The sequence below is a fragment of the Rattus norvegicus genome, chromosome 14 (genome assembly GCF_036323735.1).
Source record: "Rattus norvegicus strain BN/NHsdMcwi chromosome 14, GRCr8, whole genome shotgun sequence".
In the NCBI taxonomy this organism is placed as follows: Eukaryota; Metazoa; Chordata; class Mammalia; order Rodentia; family Muridae; genus Rattus; species Rattus norvegicus.
The window spans coordinates 34,356,617-34,373,822 of record NC_086032.1 but is presented as its reverse complement, the minus strand read 5'-3'; the positions used below and the strand labels follow the sequence as shown (position 1 = coordinate 34,373,822).

The 17,206-nt window shown below is 49.9% G+C and overlaps 2 protein-coding genes across 3 annotated transcripts in view; one reads left to right on the top strand and one right to left on the bottom strand.

Annotated features, from left to right (window-relative positions):
* Positions 1-572: 572 nt before the first annotated feature.
* Positions 573-4,794, top strand: Rasl11b (RAS-like family 11 member B). The gene is made up of 4 exons (NM_001002830.2): positions 573-871; positions 1,412-1,468; positions 2,603-2,679; positions 3,412-4,794. Exons 1-4 carry the CDS (start codon positions 733-735, stop codon positions 3,880-3,882), a joined length of 744 nt encoding a protein of 247 aa, NP_001002830.1. The 5' UTR covers positions 573-732; the 3' UTR covers positions 3,883-4,794.
* The window catches only part of Scfd2 (sec1 family domain containing 2), a 332,032-nt gene continuing 319,225 nt past the window's right edge, over positions 4,400-17,206 (bottom strand). Inside the window, exons 9-10 of one of the 2 annotated variants that reach the window (XR_010057401.1) lie at positions 11,599-11,794; positions 4,400-10,637 (exon numbers count right to left, since the gene is read on the bottom strand). Coding sequence is in view for 1 of the 2 variants with exons in the window: in NM_001017499.1 (NP_001017499.1) it covers positions 11,702-11,794 (93 nt within the window). In the remaining variant the exon portion in view is untranslated. Of the gene's footprint in view, positions 10,638-11,485; positions 11,795-17,206 lie in introns of those variants that run through there. The other variant, NM_001017499.1, reaches the window with a different exon arrangement.

Genomic DNA, 17,206 nt, shown 5'->3' with positions numbered 1-17,206 from the left:
AAGTCAGGGACCTGTGGGATTCTCCGGCAGGTTCCTTGGGTCAGAGATGGAGAAGCCAGTCGGATGTTGGCAGTGGTCAGAGAAGTTAGGGGACCTGGGACCAAATAAGGAGAATGCCTCCGGACTGACCTATGGAGGCCCAGCAGCGAGGTGGGCAGACAAGGATGGGTGAATCTGAGACCACCGCGGATCTGAGACCCCGCAGACAGGACAAGTCTCCCACGAAGGCAAGGACAGATTCCCCCCACGCGGACCTGAGACCCAGCAGACACGGACAGATCCCCCACGCGGATCTGAGACCCCGTGGCCCCACAGCCACCGGTGCGGCCGCGTGCTAGCGCAGCGGGAGCCGGATGGGTCCAGCACGTTGCCACCCTCGCGCCAGCCGCCCTGTTTTCCGTGGATCTCACGGGGCTCCGCACTCGCTTTGGGCCCTCGTGGGGGCGCCGCCTCTTTGTGCAGGCCGTGGGCGGGGCGTGGAGCGGGGCGGCCGGGGATTGGCTGATGGAATGGAGGCGGGGCCTGGGCCAGAGAAAATCCGCGCCCGGGCCGCTGCCAGCCCAGCCGCGAATTGGAACTGCTGAGCCCTTCGTCTAGTCGCTTTCTCCCCGGGGGTTCTTTCCAGTCTCTGCCCGCGCGGCGTCCGACCGGGTGCCCTTCTCTCTTTGCAACGCGAGCCGTCTCCTGTCCTCAACTTCCCTCCCCGCGCGGTGAAGCCCGGCCGGAGCGGCGATGCGTCTCATCCAGAACATGTGTACCATCGCAGAGTACCCCGCCCCGGGCAGCACCGCTGCCGACTGCTGCCTGGGGGCTGCAGGCCGCCGGCTCGTCAAGATCGCCGTGGTGGGGGCCAGTGGCGTGGGCAAGACCGGTGAGTCCAAGCGAGGAACCCGCTTGGCCGAGGGGCGGGACGGGACGGGACCTGGCGACCCGGGCCCGGACTGGAGATGAGAGAGGTGGGCGTTGCAGCGGGATCCTCCGCCCCTTCATGTCCCTGCTTCAGCGGAAGAGGGTCACTGGGGCCCTGAGCGGGCCGCAGACTTTCGGGCCGGAGTAGAACTTTAGGGCTTCTGGCAGGATCTGGGGCGGGATGGGGAGATAGTGACTGTAACCCGTCCTGGAGTTCTGTAAGGTTAGGAAGAAGTTCGCCTGCTGGAAGGTTTAGGTGTGGCCCAAGGAGGGGGCTGGGCCACGAGACCCTTCCCGCTGGCAGAGCCGTAATTCACTCGGCTTCTTCCTCCTCGTGTCTGGCAGAGGGTCAAGGAGCTACAGGATAGGAATTTCCCTCGGTGGCCGGCTGTGACTTTCTTTGGAAGAGTTGTTTTCCAGGTGGGGGTGGGGCGGAGACCCATCTAACTTAGGGGGTTAATGATCAGTCTTTTTTTTTTTTTTTTTTTTTCCTGAATTGCAGCTTTGGTGGTCCGGTTCCTCACTAAACGATTCATCGGGGACTATGAACGAAATGCAGGTGAGGAAACGCACCGAGACAAAGCCTGTTGGGATAGCTGCCTTCATTTCTCAGTGCCTTCAAGGACACTTCCTTCAGAGTGACAGTGTTTAGCATCAGGATTCTGCCACTTCCAATTCTGCACGCCCCCCCCCCCCCCAACCCCCAGCTGCCATCTGGCCTCATTCCATTCCTGGCCCATTCATCATTTTATCAAGTGCCCGAAAGTATCCCTGTGGTATGTTTTTAACTATAGGGACCCCAGTTGGAAACACCCTTTGTACTCCAAGGCCTTTTCCTTTAAAAAAAAAGGGGGGGGGGGCTGCAAAAGTCATAAAAAAAAAAAACCAAACAAACAAAAAACCCAGCCTCGAGCTCCTCCCCCACCCTCTCCCTCTGCTGGCTGCCTTTCAGGGGCGACCTTTCAAAGCAAAGGCCAAAGCAGAACAGTTGTAAGCCTAAACTTCTCTCCTTAACAAAGAAAAATAACTATGATTCTAGTGGGGAGAGCTCCTGAACAATGAGAAGACACATATTTCATTCTCAATGATTGAGAATAGTCACTGCCCCGGAAGGCTTCAGTCCTTTCCGAGTGTGCCCCTTAACGAATTGCTTACATACAGAGACTGTGTGAAGTACCTCTTGGGCATTAATTGAAGTGAACCATATAAGCTGTCCTGAGATATGACATGGCGGCCTTCTGCTTTGATACACAGCTGATCAACACCATGGCACACTTTCATGCTACAGATGCGAACTGTGCATTTACTAACCATATTTGCTAATGAAACTGTTACATCCAGCGGGCAAAATCTTTGGAGAGTGATAATATGAAAAAATAAAAACAGAAACCCTGCATCTACTGAGTCAGAGACTGCCCTCCAAGGAACTACTCTAAACATGGAAACTTAGTTTAAAATTAGACCAGCAAGTTTCTAAAAACCAACAAACTTTGACCTACTTCTGATAAATCTACTAGCAGGGGCTTAAGACTGTGCTTGGCCTTTAAACAATATCTGAATTAAGTGCATTAAATAGAAGCGAAGTACACCTTTTTCTTTTTCTTGTGTGCATTGGTTCAAGCTGTGGCACATTAAAAACAAACAGAAAACCAAACCAAATGTGAGGCTGCATCTCCTTTCTTTGTCTTCATAGGTAACCTCTACACAAGACAAGTTCACATAGAAGGAGAAACCCTGGCCATTCAGGTCCAGGACACTCCAGGCATCCAGGTGAGAAGCTGATGGGGACACGGGTGGCTGTGGGATTGTCCACTTGTTCTTAAGTCGAAGGGACACGAGATGTGGGGAGTCAGGTCTAGACTTTACTTGTGGTTTGACAGTTTAATTGTACCTGGCTGCAGGTCAGCCTTGGCCTGGTTTAGCTTGGGGAACTGGGAGAAGGAAAAGAGCCCCTCCTGTGGGAGGGGTCAACAGAGGTGGGGGGGAACGACCAAACCAACTCTGGGAATTGGCAGTGTCTCCTTCCTTTGGTTTTATTTATGTGCCTTTGGCATTGAAACCCAAATATTCGGGTTCAGTCTCCAACACCCGGAATCACTTTTATGTTGTGGAAAGTTTCTCTGTAGACAAAAGAGCTCCGCTAGTATTTTTTTTTCCCTTCCCCGTCCTGAACTGGGCAGTTATCCAGGTTTAAATGCTTCCAGCTCCTATCTTCCCCAGACTTACTGTCTAGCCAGTTAATTTCCCATTTTGTGCAACTACAAAGTCGCTCTGCATGGAGTTCCTGCAGGTCCATTCCGCACTTGAGTGCGGTGAGCTGCCCTGTTATTTATTCCCTCGGAGCAGCTGGATCAACATGTTGTTAAGAAAGCCGAAGCTCGTGGGGCTAGAATACGACCCGTAACCCACCATCACGACGAAGGCTCCTTTTGAATTGAGGATGTGCGGTAGCTGGAGCTCTGTGCAGGGCCCACTGTTCACCATGCTCTCCCACTTCCTCAGGTGCACGAGAATGGCTTGAGCTGCAATGAGCAGTTGAACCGCTGCATTCGCTGGGCGGATGCCGTCGTCATCGTTTTCTCCATCACCGACCACAAGAGCTATGAACTCATTAGCCAGCTCCACCAGCACGTGCAGCAGCTCCACCCGGGCACTCGGCTGCCTGTGGTGGTGGTGGCCAACAAAGCCGACCTCTTGCACGTCAAGCAGGTTGACCCTCAGCTTGGTCTGCAGCTGGCCAGCATGCTCGGCTGCTCCTTCTATGAAGTGTCTGTCAGTGAAAACTACAACGACGTCTACAGTGCTTTCCATGTCCTGTGCAAAGAAGTGAGCCCCAAACAGCAGGCCAGTGGCACTCCCGAGAAGCGCAGAACCTCGCTCATCCCCAGACCCAAGTCGCCCAACATGCAAGACCTGAAGAGGAGGTTTAAGCAAGCTCTGTCTGCCAAAGTGAGGACTGTCACATCTGTCTGAGGCACGACTCCTGGAGGGGGTTTGGTCTTCTGGGCAGAGGGCCCGAGGTTCTTCTTAGATGGGACCATTGCAGGCGGATGTCAGATCATGGTTCCAGAAAGAGCAGAGGCAGAGGGGCCTAAGGGGCCTTTGGAATTCTGCAACACTGGGAGTAAGGGCAGATGGACAGACGTGGGACTGACCTGCCAATCCTTTAGGTGGGGATGGGGCATGCTTTTGTTCCTCACTGCCTTCTAAGTGATGGTCAGGTGCACCAGAGCATGTATGTGGATTGGGGTGGGGAGAACCAGTGAGCATTTACGAGGCTTTCTCTCCCTCCTTCATTGTTTTTTTTCCCAAGAGGAGGGGGTTTGCTTTTCTCAGTGCCTCCAACATGCTTTCTCTATAGGATGCCTTTCCGACTTGAAGGATATCCAGGTTTAAGAACAAAGAGGGACTCTCCCCATCCCATAAAGGTCAAATTTTAGACCAAAATATTCAGTGTACAGGCACCTGTGAGCTGCAGTCTGTGGCAAGGTGCTGGATCTCCTGACGCAGGATGGGTACCTTTGTGGAGTAGCTGTGGAAACCTCACCCATGGGCTGCCCAACTGTGATGATGTATAGTCGTGTGTTGGTGTTTTGTTTTGTTTTGTTTTTTCTTTAAACTGTGGCATCAGGTACAGAAAAAAGTGTTAATTGATGCTGGTGTGGTTTGTGTAAACGACCCATAGCAATGACGTTGGGTTGCTTCCTGGGCCCGGCTGAGTTGTGGCTGGGTGGCTGAGATAGTAAAATGCTGTCTTCAAGAGTGACCAGACTGCAGGCTACCTGCCAAATCCCCTACACAGATGCACTTTAAGAAGCCGTTTATGCTTTGGCTCAAACTGTCATTAATTTATTTTATGTACAATAAATCTCTCATTTGATAAGAGCAGACATCTGACTGGGTCTTTATTGAAATGTTTACCTTCTGTCTTCCAGGAAGTGACTTTTAGAACCCTGTGTTTATTGAGCAAGTTGAGTCAGGGAATATGCCTTCCAGGAGCTAATCTCTTATGCCTCACAGCATGTGATCAGCGAGGTACATTTTATTGTCCACATTTTACACAGTACAAAACATCCTGGCAGAGCAAATTCAATAGCGTGAGGTCTACAACCTGCAAACATGGTCACTTGTAATTTGGCCTTTCTCTTCCAGAGTTGTATGTCTCCGTTTCTTCATGGTCTTCTGGGTGAACCTAAGAGAGCTGTCTGTCTGTCTGCACATCACAGCAGAGTTGTGAGGGCATGAAGCCTCTCCACAGAAGCAGTGCCACTTCATGCGTGACGCACTTACTGAAGCTTTTGGGGGCATGCTGTGTCCGCAAGCTACACTTTATTCTCATAGTAAGAGCTTAGAGCTGTGGGTCTGGAGCTGTTCAGGGGCTGTTCCCATGGAGCTATTGTCACACACGTGTGCCACAGCTGGCAGACCTCTCTTCTGCTGCCACTGGAGCCTGGAAGACGTTGCCTGCAAACTCAGGAGTCTCCATCTCTGTGGGCAGGGTATCGTTCTTCCATTTGAGCGGCACCCTTCATACTGCTCTTGGCTAGTTCTCCAGATAACCCTGCAAGGTGGTGTGTGGGAGGGCTGACAGGATTTCATAAATAAAGAAAAGCAGGGTTTAGGTTTCCACATAAAGTCAGTGTCTTGAATATTCAGTGTTACTTCTTCATCATGCCTCATATATAAGATGTATCCTGCCACATAGGCAAAGCAGTGGGGTGTGCTGGGAGTCTGGTGATAGGGGCTGGGCTATTTAAGCTCACTTTTTTCCCAGGGGACCATCTGACTGCTCTTGACAGTGACCTTCTGAGAGCTTTGCTCTGTTATATGTAGAACTTGAGGCTTTCTTTTTTAAACCTCTTCAAAGCTAACCTAAGCTCACCCCTGAGAAGGGTGTGTGTTGGCAGCATGGTGGGAAATGGTGCCTACAGACAATGGAGACAGTACAAGGGCAGAGACAGGCTACCCACTCAGCTTGTCTTCCTCCTGTGTGGTTGTTAGCACTGCACAAGTGAGCAGTTCTTTGCTCACTTACCCTCGGCTACCCCGTGCTCCGCAATAAAGACAAGAAACTCTGGACAGGGTTGATTTTTGTAGCACAAGACTGAGAGGAACTAGACTTCCATTTCTTACTGCCCCCTGCTTCCTCTTCCCTACCATTCAGCCACAAGGATCTCTGTAGGACTCTGTCCAGCCTCTGCAGCCTGGTGGGTGTGCCTGGGCCCTCTCATCTCCTGCCCTTGGCACTAATGACTGCCTCTCATCTCCTGACCTCTGAGTAGACTCAGCCTTTCACTTCACCTAGGCAGGTCTTTCTGCTACAGAGGGATGAAGTGGAGAAGGCAGAGGGAGTGATCTCTGGGAATCTCAGGCGGGAACCACCCCAGTCTAATCTAGGCTGCCGTCTTGGGCGAGCTTGACCTTCTCAGGTGGGACTGACTATTTGTAATTCAGGAGCAGCTGTGTTCTCAGCATAGGCTTGGTGCAAGGTTTCATTAATCTCATCTGTCTCAATACTAGCATCTCTCTACTTACCCTCCCCAGTGGATGTCTCTGGCCTGAGAAACAATCTCCTCTCCCTCTAGGCCGGGCTATGGCGGCGGAGGAGAGGGTTTATTGAGTAGTTACAACATTCAGGTTGCACATGCCCTCCTTCATCTTTCGGAGACTCCTGAGGGAGGCTATATCACTGCTATTTTAAGATGAGGAAACCAAGGCCTTGAGATTATGCTAGCTTAGGGCCAGCCAGTAACAGCACCCTACTTCACTTACTGACTGACTGATTGGGCGCCAGAAATAGATGTTTGAAACAAGGACATTCTGTACACCAACTCCACCCTCTCTTTAGTATTCTATACACAGAAGGAAGGAATTGGCTGGGCTCTTAAGAAGCCAATCCTGGACCCTACTGATGCCAGTTTATGCCCCGCCCCCCATCGCAGACCCAGTAGCTCTGGGCCTTCTCAGACCAACCTACCTCCCTGGCCCCATTCACCCAGCTTCCCCCACCTCCCTTCTGCTACCGGTTGAGTTACTGCGTGGCCCCAGGACTCCTGGCAACTGGTCCACATCTGCTGTTACCATTAGCCTGAGGCTGCTGGCTGCTTTGGCCTCCAGCCCCCTTCGGTAATAAAGATGCCCAGGTTGGAGGGGCTGCCTCCCAGCCGGTCTGTCTCAGAGCCCAACCCACGTCTGTCTTGATGTCTGGCTCTCTAGTTTCCTCCCAGCCTCAAATCAAAACCATTTGCAGCCCTAGGCTGGGCCTGGCCTGGTTGCATAGTGGCAGAGGGGGTGGGAGGGAGGGAGGGAGGGGAGCTGTAAAACTGCCTTCAACCAGCTCCAGAAGGTTTGCCTGTCCAGCAGCCCAGAACCCCAAGCTTTAGGGGCTATCGCTGTGTTTATAGAGAGCCCCTTATTTATAAAAAACATGGAGGGGGGCAGAGATTTCAGCGTCGATCTTTTATCCCAAGAGGGAAAAGATCAATCTGGGCAAGGGAGCGGCTGTGGGCGGATCCCCACAGTGGGGCGGTTGGCGCATGGTCTTGCTTAGTGGAGTAGATGGCAAGCACCCAGCTGTGGAGAACTCCCAGAACCTCCGGTAGGGTAACAGCCCAGCAGGGAAGCACTTGCCTGTTTACAGTAAAGAACCCAGAAAGCTGTCTGGTACTTCTCTGGAAGTCTAAAGAAAGACGGTTTCAGCAAGTTCTTATTGCCCTCATGTGTTCCTGAACTGGAGAAGAGAATGGGACTAACGTTATTTGTTAAAAGCCCCCGCTCTTTCTGACAGGGCCTGTGCCCTCCACCATCTGGTTTTCAGAAGTTCCTTTAAGAGCAGTGACAGAGCGTTTTGATGTTTCTTGGGCAAGCTAACAGACGACATTTGTAATATTGGACTATTTGTTGTTGAGATTCCATGTCTGGTAACCAGGGTAAGAAGAAACAATAGTGGTCTGGGGGACAGGGTATGGAATTCTTTGCTAGGGAAATGCCACTGTAACTGTAGGGGCCTTGGCACAAACAGCTAACTGCGTAGGGCCGGACCCTCTGCGTGGAGTACTTCCAAACACCGACTGCACTCTATGTTTACAGGGACAGGATTCCAAAAGGAGCAGACCTCAGTTGCCACAAAGCATTTACCCTGCTCTCAACTGTTTATATAAAAAGTAGCTGCAGGGCCCGAGGCCGGAGAGTGGTCTGTGTATGCTTGCTTTGGTTTGGCCAGCAGGTTTAGGTGGTAAATAGACTCAGGTCTGTGAGGCGCTGGCGCTCAGCTCCTCAGCTGGGCCTTTCAGGTGGCTACATTTCCCAAGTCTGGTAGTTCATTTGTCTGGTCTTGGCTGACCATGATTAGATGCCAGGAGGCCATGCTACTCTGGGTGACAGTGCAAATTAAGAGTGACTACGCATCTAATATTGAGGAGGTCCCTTTAAAAGGCAGACACCTAGACACTGTGAAAATGGTGAACAGTAACTGAGGATAACAGAACTGATGAGGAAAACATAACTGTTTTCTGGTTGGCATTAATGACATTCTCCGACATTCAACACTAGTAGTGATGCTTCTTAGACATTGTTATATTTAGATACAAAACCTCTTCCGAAGGCTCATGGGTTGAGAATTTGGTCTTCAATGCAGCAGCACACAGAGGAGGGGTTCCAGGGAGGAGGTAACTGGACCACGAGTGGCTTGATTTCACTAATGGATTAAGCTATTGAGCGACTCCCTCCATACTACAACACTGGGATGCAGTGAGAACTGGACTTTTCAGAGGAAGTAGGTCACTGGGCTGCATCCTAAGTATGAACTTTCTCCTTCCTCCAAATCCTCCTCAAGCTCCCGGCTCTCATGAGTCAAACAGGTCTTCCCTTCTACATATTCTCTGCCATGGATGCTGTTCTGTCTCTCACGGGCACAGAAACGTCAGAGCCAAGTGCCTGTGAACTGACACCCCCAAGACTGTGAGCTAAGATCAGTTTTCCTCCTGTGAGCTGACATTCTCAGGTATTTTGTCTCGGTGACAGAATGCTGGCGAACAAGGGGCCATTCACTGAGCAGCATACCCTGGTCCATATTCGAAGTATTAGATGCATAGTCACTCTTAATTTGCACTGTCACCCAGAGTAGCATGGCCTCCTGGCATCTAATCATGGTCAGCCAAGACCAGACAAATGAACTACCAGACTTGGGAAATGTGTTCCTGACTGGCCTTCTGCTTGAATGGCCTGGGCTGAAGGAGACTTTATTTCCTCTCCATTTTTCTTCTTTGCAGAAATGCCTCTGCCGTCACTCTTCACTCTGCTGTCACTTTTTGCTCTGACATCACTCTTCGCTCTGACATCACTCTTCGCTCTGACGTCACTCTTCGCTCTGACATCACTCTTCGCTCTGACGTCACTCTTCGCTTACTCCCCTTGCCGTGCCGATGCATTGTCACTCTGTGAGGTAACTGACTGGTGCCCTCAGCAGGAGCATCCATGCTTCCTAGGGCTATGGACCAGCCATCCTAGTAGACTCCCTGGCAGCCCTCTGGGAAGGAGGCACCGGCACCATCTAGTTCACAAATGTTGGTGCATGGTTGGATAACCACAGTGCTCTGAGAGGTGCAACTGGAACATAAAGTCAGAGAGAGCCCCACAGCCCTGGCCCATGGTTCCTGCGCATGGGCAGGGGCCTTCTTAGCACCCTCCTAATCCTTCCCTCATCTAGAAATCGAGCACAAACCTGAGAGTGCCCCAGACTGGCACAGGCTCCACTGCCCGCGTCCTCCACGTTCTCTTTCTTGTTGATGGCCACTGGTGGGACCAAAACCAAGTTTTCCTCAAGTCTTCTTCAAACCAGACTGGTTATCGCCGACTTCCTCCAGCTCACTGATGTCCAAAGCTTTCTATCCCCTGACTGTCCCACTGGCCCAGCTCTTCCAACCAGCAGCTGCAGACATGGGGAACTAAACTTTTCATGCTTCTCCCAGCTACCCAGACATCAGCTATGGTCCTACTTACTGCTGTGTCAGAATATTCTAGAACGCTAACATAACCAGTAACTTTATCCTATTATGGTAATAGTGGACACCTCTGAATACGCTTTTACTAGGTAAGAAACAACTTGCCAAGATAAACTACTAAACTCACAAAACCTATACACTAACAGACCCTTGGGGTAAAAAGCTGAAAGTACCCGCCCCCTTCCTAACTTCCCACTTGATGTGTCTTCCAGAGGCAACCACTAGTTAGCAGTTTGGTTCTATGTTCTCAGACTTCTTTTGCATGTAGACACATGATGAGAAACTTAACCAGGAGAAGAAATCCACAAGAGACCCAGGCCTGAGGCAAAGCAGAGGCTGTTCATCCTGAGAGTGCCACGGAGCCACAGTAGTGGCTGGCTCGCCATGAGCCTGGCTCAGAATCTGGAATGTTCTCCTGGGTTCCCACTCAAATTTGAGAATGGATGGTTGGATGAATATGGTTTTGAGTCATACTGACACTTTCAATTTCTTTATTTTAGGAAGTGCTTATCTCTCCTTATAGATAATTTGTTTACATTTTCCCCTTATTCAAATATAAGACTTTTAGATTCGTGGGATTGAAAAAGGAGCCGCCTCGCAGTCAGCAGCGGCAGAGACTTGGTGCAGGTATAGAACGACTGGGCATGAGCACGAACATCTGGTCTCTAAAACTGAGCTGCAGCATCTGAAAATGATTCCAAGTTCAGTCGTTTTTTTTCTTCTCCCCTAAAATGACAGCATTTAATAGAGAAGTAAAATGTATAGCCATGCCTTGGTTACATTTTATTTCATCTTCCTGTTAGTCCAAGCTAGAAACTGGTTTTCTGCTTTGTCCCGTTTCAGACACCCATTACTCAAGTTGGGAGGCCCGGCCACATGCTGGACGTCTAAGCAGCTCTTTCTTTCTTTCTCCCTAGAGTTCTCATATAATTTCAGTAGGTGCATCTGGGTTTTTCTGCTCTGACTAAAAGAAAATTTAAACTCCCAGAAGAAAGCTTTCTATTTCAGTAGGAATTTGAAATCACAAAGGCCATGTAGGGGGTGTGGTTACACTTAGGTCCCGGGGAGGAGACCCCTTCTACACGGGCTTCCTCTGGACAGCGTGAAACCATCGGTAGCCAGGACAGCTCTCCAGGCACCCACTTGTCCCTCCTACTGCTGTTCCCAGTAGCAGGCTGCCCCATCCTTGCACCAGCTGGAACAAAGCAGTCCTTTGTCAGTCATAGGGTGATTTACCACTCATGGAGGCCACCAGCCCAGTGCTACCCAGGCCACCCCACCCCACCCTCTCCTTGACTTTCAGAAATGTTTTGGAGACAAAGAGAAACAAAGTTTCAGGCTCTGTTTGTGACATCCCTGTCCCACTTGCATAATCACAAGGACACTGTAGCCTTCCTCCAGCGGGGAGTCCTCAGTACACTGCACTTTTCCTTGGCTAGCTCATGTCTGCCACCACTGCCAACGAACTGTTACCTACAGCTAGGACTTTCAGGTAGCTTCGGGAAGGTCACAACAGTGGCTAAGGGTATAGGAAAGCGATGGCTGGTGAGGTCAGCTAATGACAGCCTGGCACCTTTAGAAGAAGAATGAGAACACAAGTCTTTATTTTGCTTTTGAAGAACGGGAGCAGTCCAAACAAACTGCCTTCCATGCAGTTATGCAGATCTCTGGTAGAATTAAGTCATACCTATAATTAGTAACCGGGACACAGCCTTTGGAGGCATATCTGGAGCGGTGACCAATGGGTATTGGTATTTCCAGCTCAAACAGGTCTAATCTTCTCTTAGATGTCAGAAGCCAAGGTCTGGGTGTAGCCGGTCAGTTGCAAAGAGCAGCTCAGGAATGTTAAGTGGCTTCAGGAGTCTTGTGGACAGCACCATCACCTGTGACAGGAGGGGCAAGCACAGGGCAGTTAGGGAAGTCAGCTACCAGGGTGTCTTAGAGGGAGGCAGCGTGGAGAAAAGCAGACAGGACACAGGGCCCCTCATCTGACCTGGGTCCTAAGTGAGGCTCTGCTGACTCACCTAGTCCATGGGCCTTTGGCTGATTCTGGGCAACTCTTCCTACAGCTTGGACTTCAGTGTGAGGCTGATTTCCCTCTAGAACACCTAGAGAGCTTGTTCCAGGACTTGCCTAGGTACATTATATGCTTTATAAGGGCCAGGGAAAGGCCTTCCCAAGCAGGCATTAGGCATCTCTTGCTAACAAACTGCCTGTGGGAAATCAGGGAGGTGTTCCTGGAAGGAATTCCATAGGCCAGCATCAGAGTGTGGCATGACTGGGCTTCACTGGGCCATGCTACATTGGACAGGTGCAGGGAGGACGCCTCCCTGTCCTCTTGCCTGGCCCACAGTTATCCCAGGTGTAATGAAATCAGTGAAGTAATCAACATCAAATTCAACCAGCTCATTGGTGCAAATCAGAGGCCACATTCCCACTCAAGGTTAACAGGGCAGGGTCATGGTCAAGGAAGGGAGTAGAAAAATTTTAGAATTTCTATTTTTTTTTTGTAAATAACTTTTTAACAACCGTGTTGAAGTTCCCTCTTCTTCAAGAGCATTGCCTTTAAAACACTTGTTCTGGAAAGTGCTACCAAGAAACACATGGCTAACGCCAGCCAAACTGTATTTTTGGAAGGTTAAAAAGAACGACTGCAATCTGGGTTTCTCATTTCCCGTGAAACCTATGCAAAGGAGGTTTGGGGGCAGTGATGAATATGGCATGTCCCTGCCACCCGAGCTTGTGGGTTCAAGCAACACATGCTGCACCAAGCCAAGGAGGTGATGGCAACGGTGGCTTCCAGGCCAGAGCTGCCAGCCATGGCTGGGGAGACCTCAGTTCCCCTGCTGGCTGCTGAATTCCCTCTGGAAAGTCACTTTCCTTGGAGCCTCACTCTCCCACCTCATAAGTCCCAGGAAAAAGAGAACAGTGAGCTTGCAGCAGCGTCACCAGGATTGTGTAAGTTCCTCTGCTGAGGGCCTGGGAAGAGCTCGATTGACTACCGTAGGCTACCGCTTCACTGGGATTAGGTGATGTTTGTGATAGGTTTGCAGACTCCCCTTGGAATCATTTGAAAGTACAGGATTGTCTAGAGAAATACACATAGGTTGATATAGTTTTAGGGGAGATTTATGGACTTACACACACACACACACACACACACACACACACACACACACACACACACACACACTTTGCCCAGTCTCTGGATGCAGACCCCTGTGAGTAGAAGAGTCCAGTAATGGCAAATATACTGAAGACTCTCTGTCACCATGACTTGTCAGTCCCTGCCATACTGCCAGGGACTCAGACACTATGTAAAGTCAGTAGATGCCTCTTCAGCTGAGGTGAGTGAGGGGCAGGAGTGAGGATGAAGTGTGTCTCTGAAGAAGCTTACATCTTGGTGTCAGGTTTGATTAACTTGGTGGGGGTATGCCGTCTACAGAGCCAGCCGATGTCAACACTGAGAGCAGCTAATGCAGCCCAAGGAGTCTCTCTGGTTCAGGTCCTACGCTGGGCTCACAGCCATGGCTAACAGAGAATGGATCAGTTTTCTCTGAGTGGGAACACAAAGACCAGGCTCGTCTGATCTAAACAAGAAGAAGGCCCATGAGGTGACAGCCTCCTGAGTCCTTAGCTGAGGATGTCTGGGGCCTGCTCTGGATCAGGTAGAAACAAACACTAGGAAGCAGAGGTGGTGTGTGAAGTAGGTTAAGGGGCCTGTGAGGGAGGGAGGAAGAGTCCAAGAACTCGTCTAGAGAACCGTGAGGAAGAGTGCAGGCTTAGACGTGTCCAGCTTGAGCTGGACCAGCTAAGGCTGCTTACCCTGGAGCGCTGCTTAATCACTCCAAGTCGCAGGTTGCCCATCTTTAAGGTATGACTAACACTGTCTGCCCACGACCACTGTGAGGAATGTGGAGCACAAGGCATGCTTCAGCGGGGATGGCTGCCATTGCTCCCTCTGCTGCTGTCCCTCTTTGCAGCTTACTGCTGTCCTTAAGTGAGGAAGGGCAGGTGACGTTGACAGACAGTGCTTTCCATGCAATGTCTCTTACTCATAGGATTCCAAGCTTTGCTTCCCTCTCACCGCTATTTGATAAGCCCAGGCCCCAGGACAACATTCCAGGCCGATAGAGTCTGCTTCCTGCTGGGCTCTAACAGTTCTTTCTTCCACCACCCTTTATGGTCAGTCCCATGTGTCAGCTAACCTCAGGTATCTGCAGCTACACAACTGGATCTTTGGAATGTTCCTTTTTAGGCAGAGTCCCTCTACTCTTTCCATGGCCTTTCAAATACTAAGATGTCTCCACCTCCAGCAAGCCTTCCTGGATTACCCTTCCCACTGCCAGCCTGAGTGTGTCTTGGGGCTGTTTGTTACTTCTCATTGTTCCTTTAGCACCGTGTCTGGTACAGAGCAGGGACTAACGGAGCAAAAGAACTGAATGGGCAGAAGAGAGTGTGGGGTCCCCTGGGACTGGAGTCACAGGTGGCTCTTGGGGGTGCTGGGAAGTGTATCTGAGTTCTGTGCAAGAGCAACAAGTGCTCTTACCTGCTGAGCCCATGGTCCCTACTCCGCCTTATTCCTCCTTTATTTATTTATAGCCCTGGCACTTTGGACAAGTAGACTGCTTTAGATTGTTTTTAATTTTTTTTAAAGTTAATTCAAACAAGACCATGTCTGCATTATTTGGCTAAAATAATCATTCTAAAAACTTGGCTCCACGTAGGAGGAAAAAGCCGAGACTAGCTTGACACGGGTCTATCGGGTGAAAGAGAAATGCAGCCGGTGTGGAGGCTGATTAACATTGGAGACTATCTTCCAGAGAGCTGGCTAGCCTGTCTTGGAGATCTGGGGAACAGACAAAACTCCCAGGGCTACCTGGTCCTTACACAAAGGGTCCTTGCTCTCTGCCTTCTGGTCCTCCTCCCCCTAGTTACAGTTTTCCCCTCTTTCCTCTCCTTGCCATACAACTCTCTCATCGGCTGCTGTTGCTTTTCCTGCCCCTCAGCGCAGGCCTGGCATCATTCAAGTTTAAGCAGAGTTTAACCCTGACTCCCCAGTTCCTGACTGTCTCATCTCTACCTGTCAGTTGCTACATGTGAGACTCAGAGAAGAGAGATTCTTCCTCAGGACACCGCCATCTGCACTGTGCACCACCACTGACCAGAACACTTCCCACAAGGCCCACCTGTTGCCGACTGCAGATAGATTTGACCGTCGAACTGAGAAATGACATTTAGCAGAGAAGAAGTCTATGAAGACCCCGCCCAAGCACAGAGAGCTACAGCAACTGTGGTTTAGGTGTGAGCGAGTGTGGCTAACGGTGCAGGTCCTACCACGGCTGTCAGCAGATGGAGTTTACTCGCATGCTGGCTGACAGTGCATGGCATGGAGCAGCTTAGGGTCCCCAGAGCCCTCTGCTTGGCATGCTCTGCATTTGGCTGGGGAAGCCTGGTCCTTGGCGGCTGCTGGCTGGCATTAGTCTCCCCAGCCACACTGTTCTTTGCAGGTGCCAGCACGTCTCCATTCTATTTCTGCTGAGTTTGGAGGTGGGAGTTAGTATCTAGGATTTGGAGAGTGGGGCCTTCTGATTTCCAATACCGAGAATCAAAAAGACCAGACAGTATTCTCCTCTCTCTTTCTCCTAAATCCAATGCTTCTGCCCCCTCCACCTAAATGACCACACAGCACAGGTCATCCATCAGCAGCAATGGTTTTGCACACATGTATTAGTGCTACAATCTAACCCTGCTTGTCTACCAGCTACATGGGACACATTACCCCACTGAGCCCAAAACATAAAATGCTCAGCTGGTTAATCCAGGCAGACAGCTATTCTTTCTGGAACACTTGGTCCCAGATCTCAGTGCTGGTTGTCAGCTCTCCTGCAGAGCTCGCACCATGACAGTCCATCATCTTCATGCTTCACCCCTTCTGCTTTTCTGTTAATGTTGCAGATTTTAACCTTCTTGGGGTTCCCCACCAATTTTACAATGATGTGGAACAGGCTATATTACTCTGAACCCCCAAAAATGTATGTAGAATTGTGTATGGCCAGATTTCTGGGCCTATCTATCCATCTATCTATCTACCTACCTATCATCTATCTATTATCTATCATCTATTTATGTACCATCTATCTATCTATCTATCTATCTATCTATCTATCTATCTATCTATCTATTATCTACCTATTATCTATCATCCATTATCTATCTATTATCTATTTATTATCTATCTATCATCTGTCTACTAGCTATCATCTATTATCTATCTATCTATCTATCTATCTATAATCTATCATTTGTCTATTAGCTATCATCTATCAAATGTCTATTAGCTATCATCTATTATTTGTCTGTCTATCTATCTATCATCTATCTATCATCTATTTATTATCTATCTCTCTATCATCTCTCTATCATCTGTCTATTAGTTATCATCTATTATCTGTCTGTCTGTCTATTATCTATCTATCATCTATCTATCTATCTATCTATCTATCTATCTATCTATCTATCTATCTATCTATCACTTGTGTTTCTCACCTTTCTCACTATACATTCTGTTTCAGAAGTTGGAAGTGTATGGAAGTGTGGCATCTACACCCATCCATGAAAGCAGCAGAGAGCTGGGAGCTCCCATGCTTGACCTCTCTTTCTTTTCCTGACCTGGCTGTTTTCTGTGAGGATAACTCACACCTCATGGCCACCATGCAGCAGCAACAGAGTTGAGCTGGCTGAAGCATCTGGCCTCAGGGTCCCATGCCATAGAGCAGAGTGACAAGACAGTACCCAGCACAAGCACTCTGAGGAAAGGAATGTAAGAATACTCCTGTCCTGTGCCTGTCTGTGGTGGGTTGGTAAGGGAAGAAGAGAGGCTTCCGTTACATAGGTGGGCATTGCTCACACATGGTCAGGCTAGCTGTGCCTTTGATACACCACGTCTATGGAACCTTCTCTTTCAGTGGGGTTCACACTCTCCCAACTGCTGTGTGAGCATAAGCAGAGAAGGGAACTGACCCACACACTGTCTTGGGAACACTCAGCAGCAAGGTCTGGTTCCCAGGGCACTTCTAACATCTGGAGCTGAGCTTTCATTAGCCGCTGGCTAGGGCAGCTACCTGCCAGGCGGAAGGAAGGGCTGTGGTCCTCAGGGATGTCACTCCAGCAGCACCCAGACAATCTCCCCACTCTCACAAGCTTGGAGACCAAAGGGCCATTTCTGTTTTCCCAGATGCCCAGAGAGTTTCTGCATAAAGGACAAGGAGTAGTCAAGCCTGTCCCTAAGCCCT

What these genes read in the sequence shown, in the direction of transcription:
- Rasl11b (NM_001002830.2), top strand. Translation starts at nt 733, where the DNA reads ATGCGTCTCATCCAGAACATGTGTACCATCGCAGAGTACCCCGCCCCG. An exon ending in CAGTGGCGTGGGCAAGACCG is followed by an intron (nt 872 to 1,411) that starts GTGAGTCCAAGC and finishes CCTGAATTGCAG; the next exon opens with CTTTGGTGGTCCGGTTCCTC. An exon ending in AGGACACTCCAGGCATCCAG is followed by an intron (nt 2,680 to 3,411) that starts GTGAGAAGCTGA and finishes CCACTTCCTCAG; the next exon opens with GTGCACGAGAATGGCTTGAG.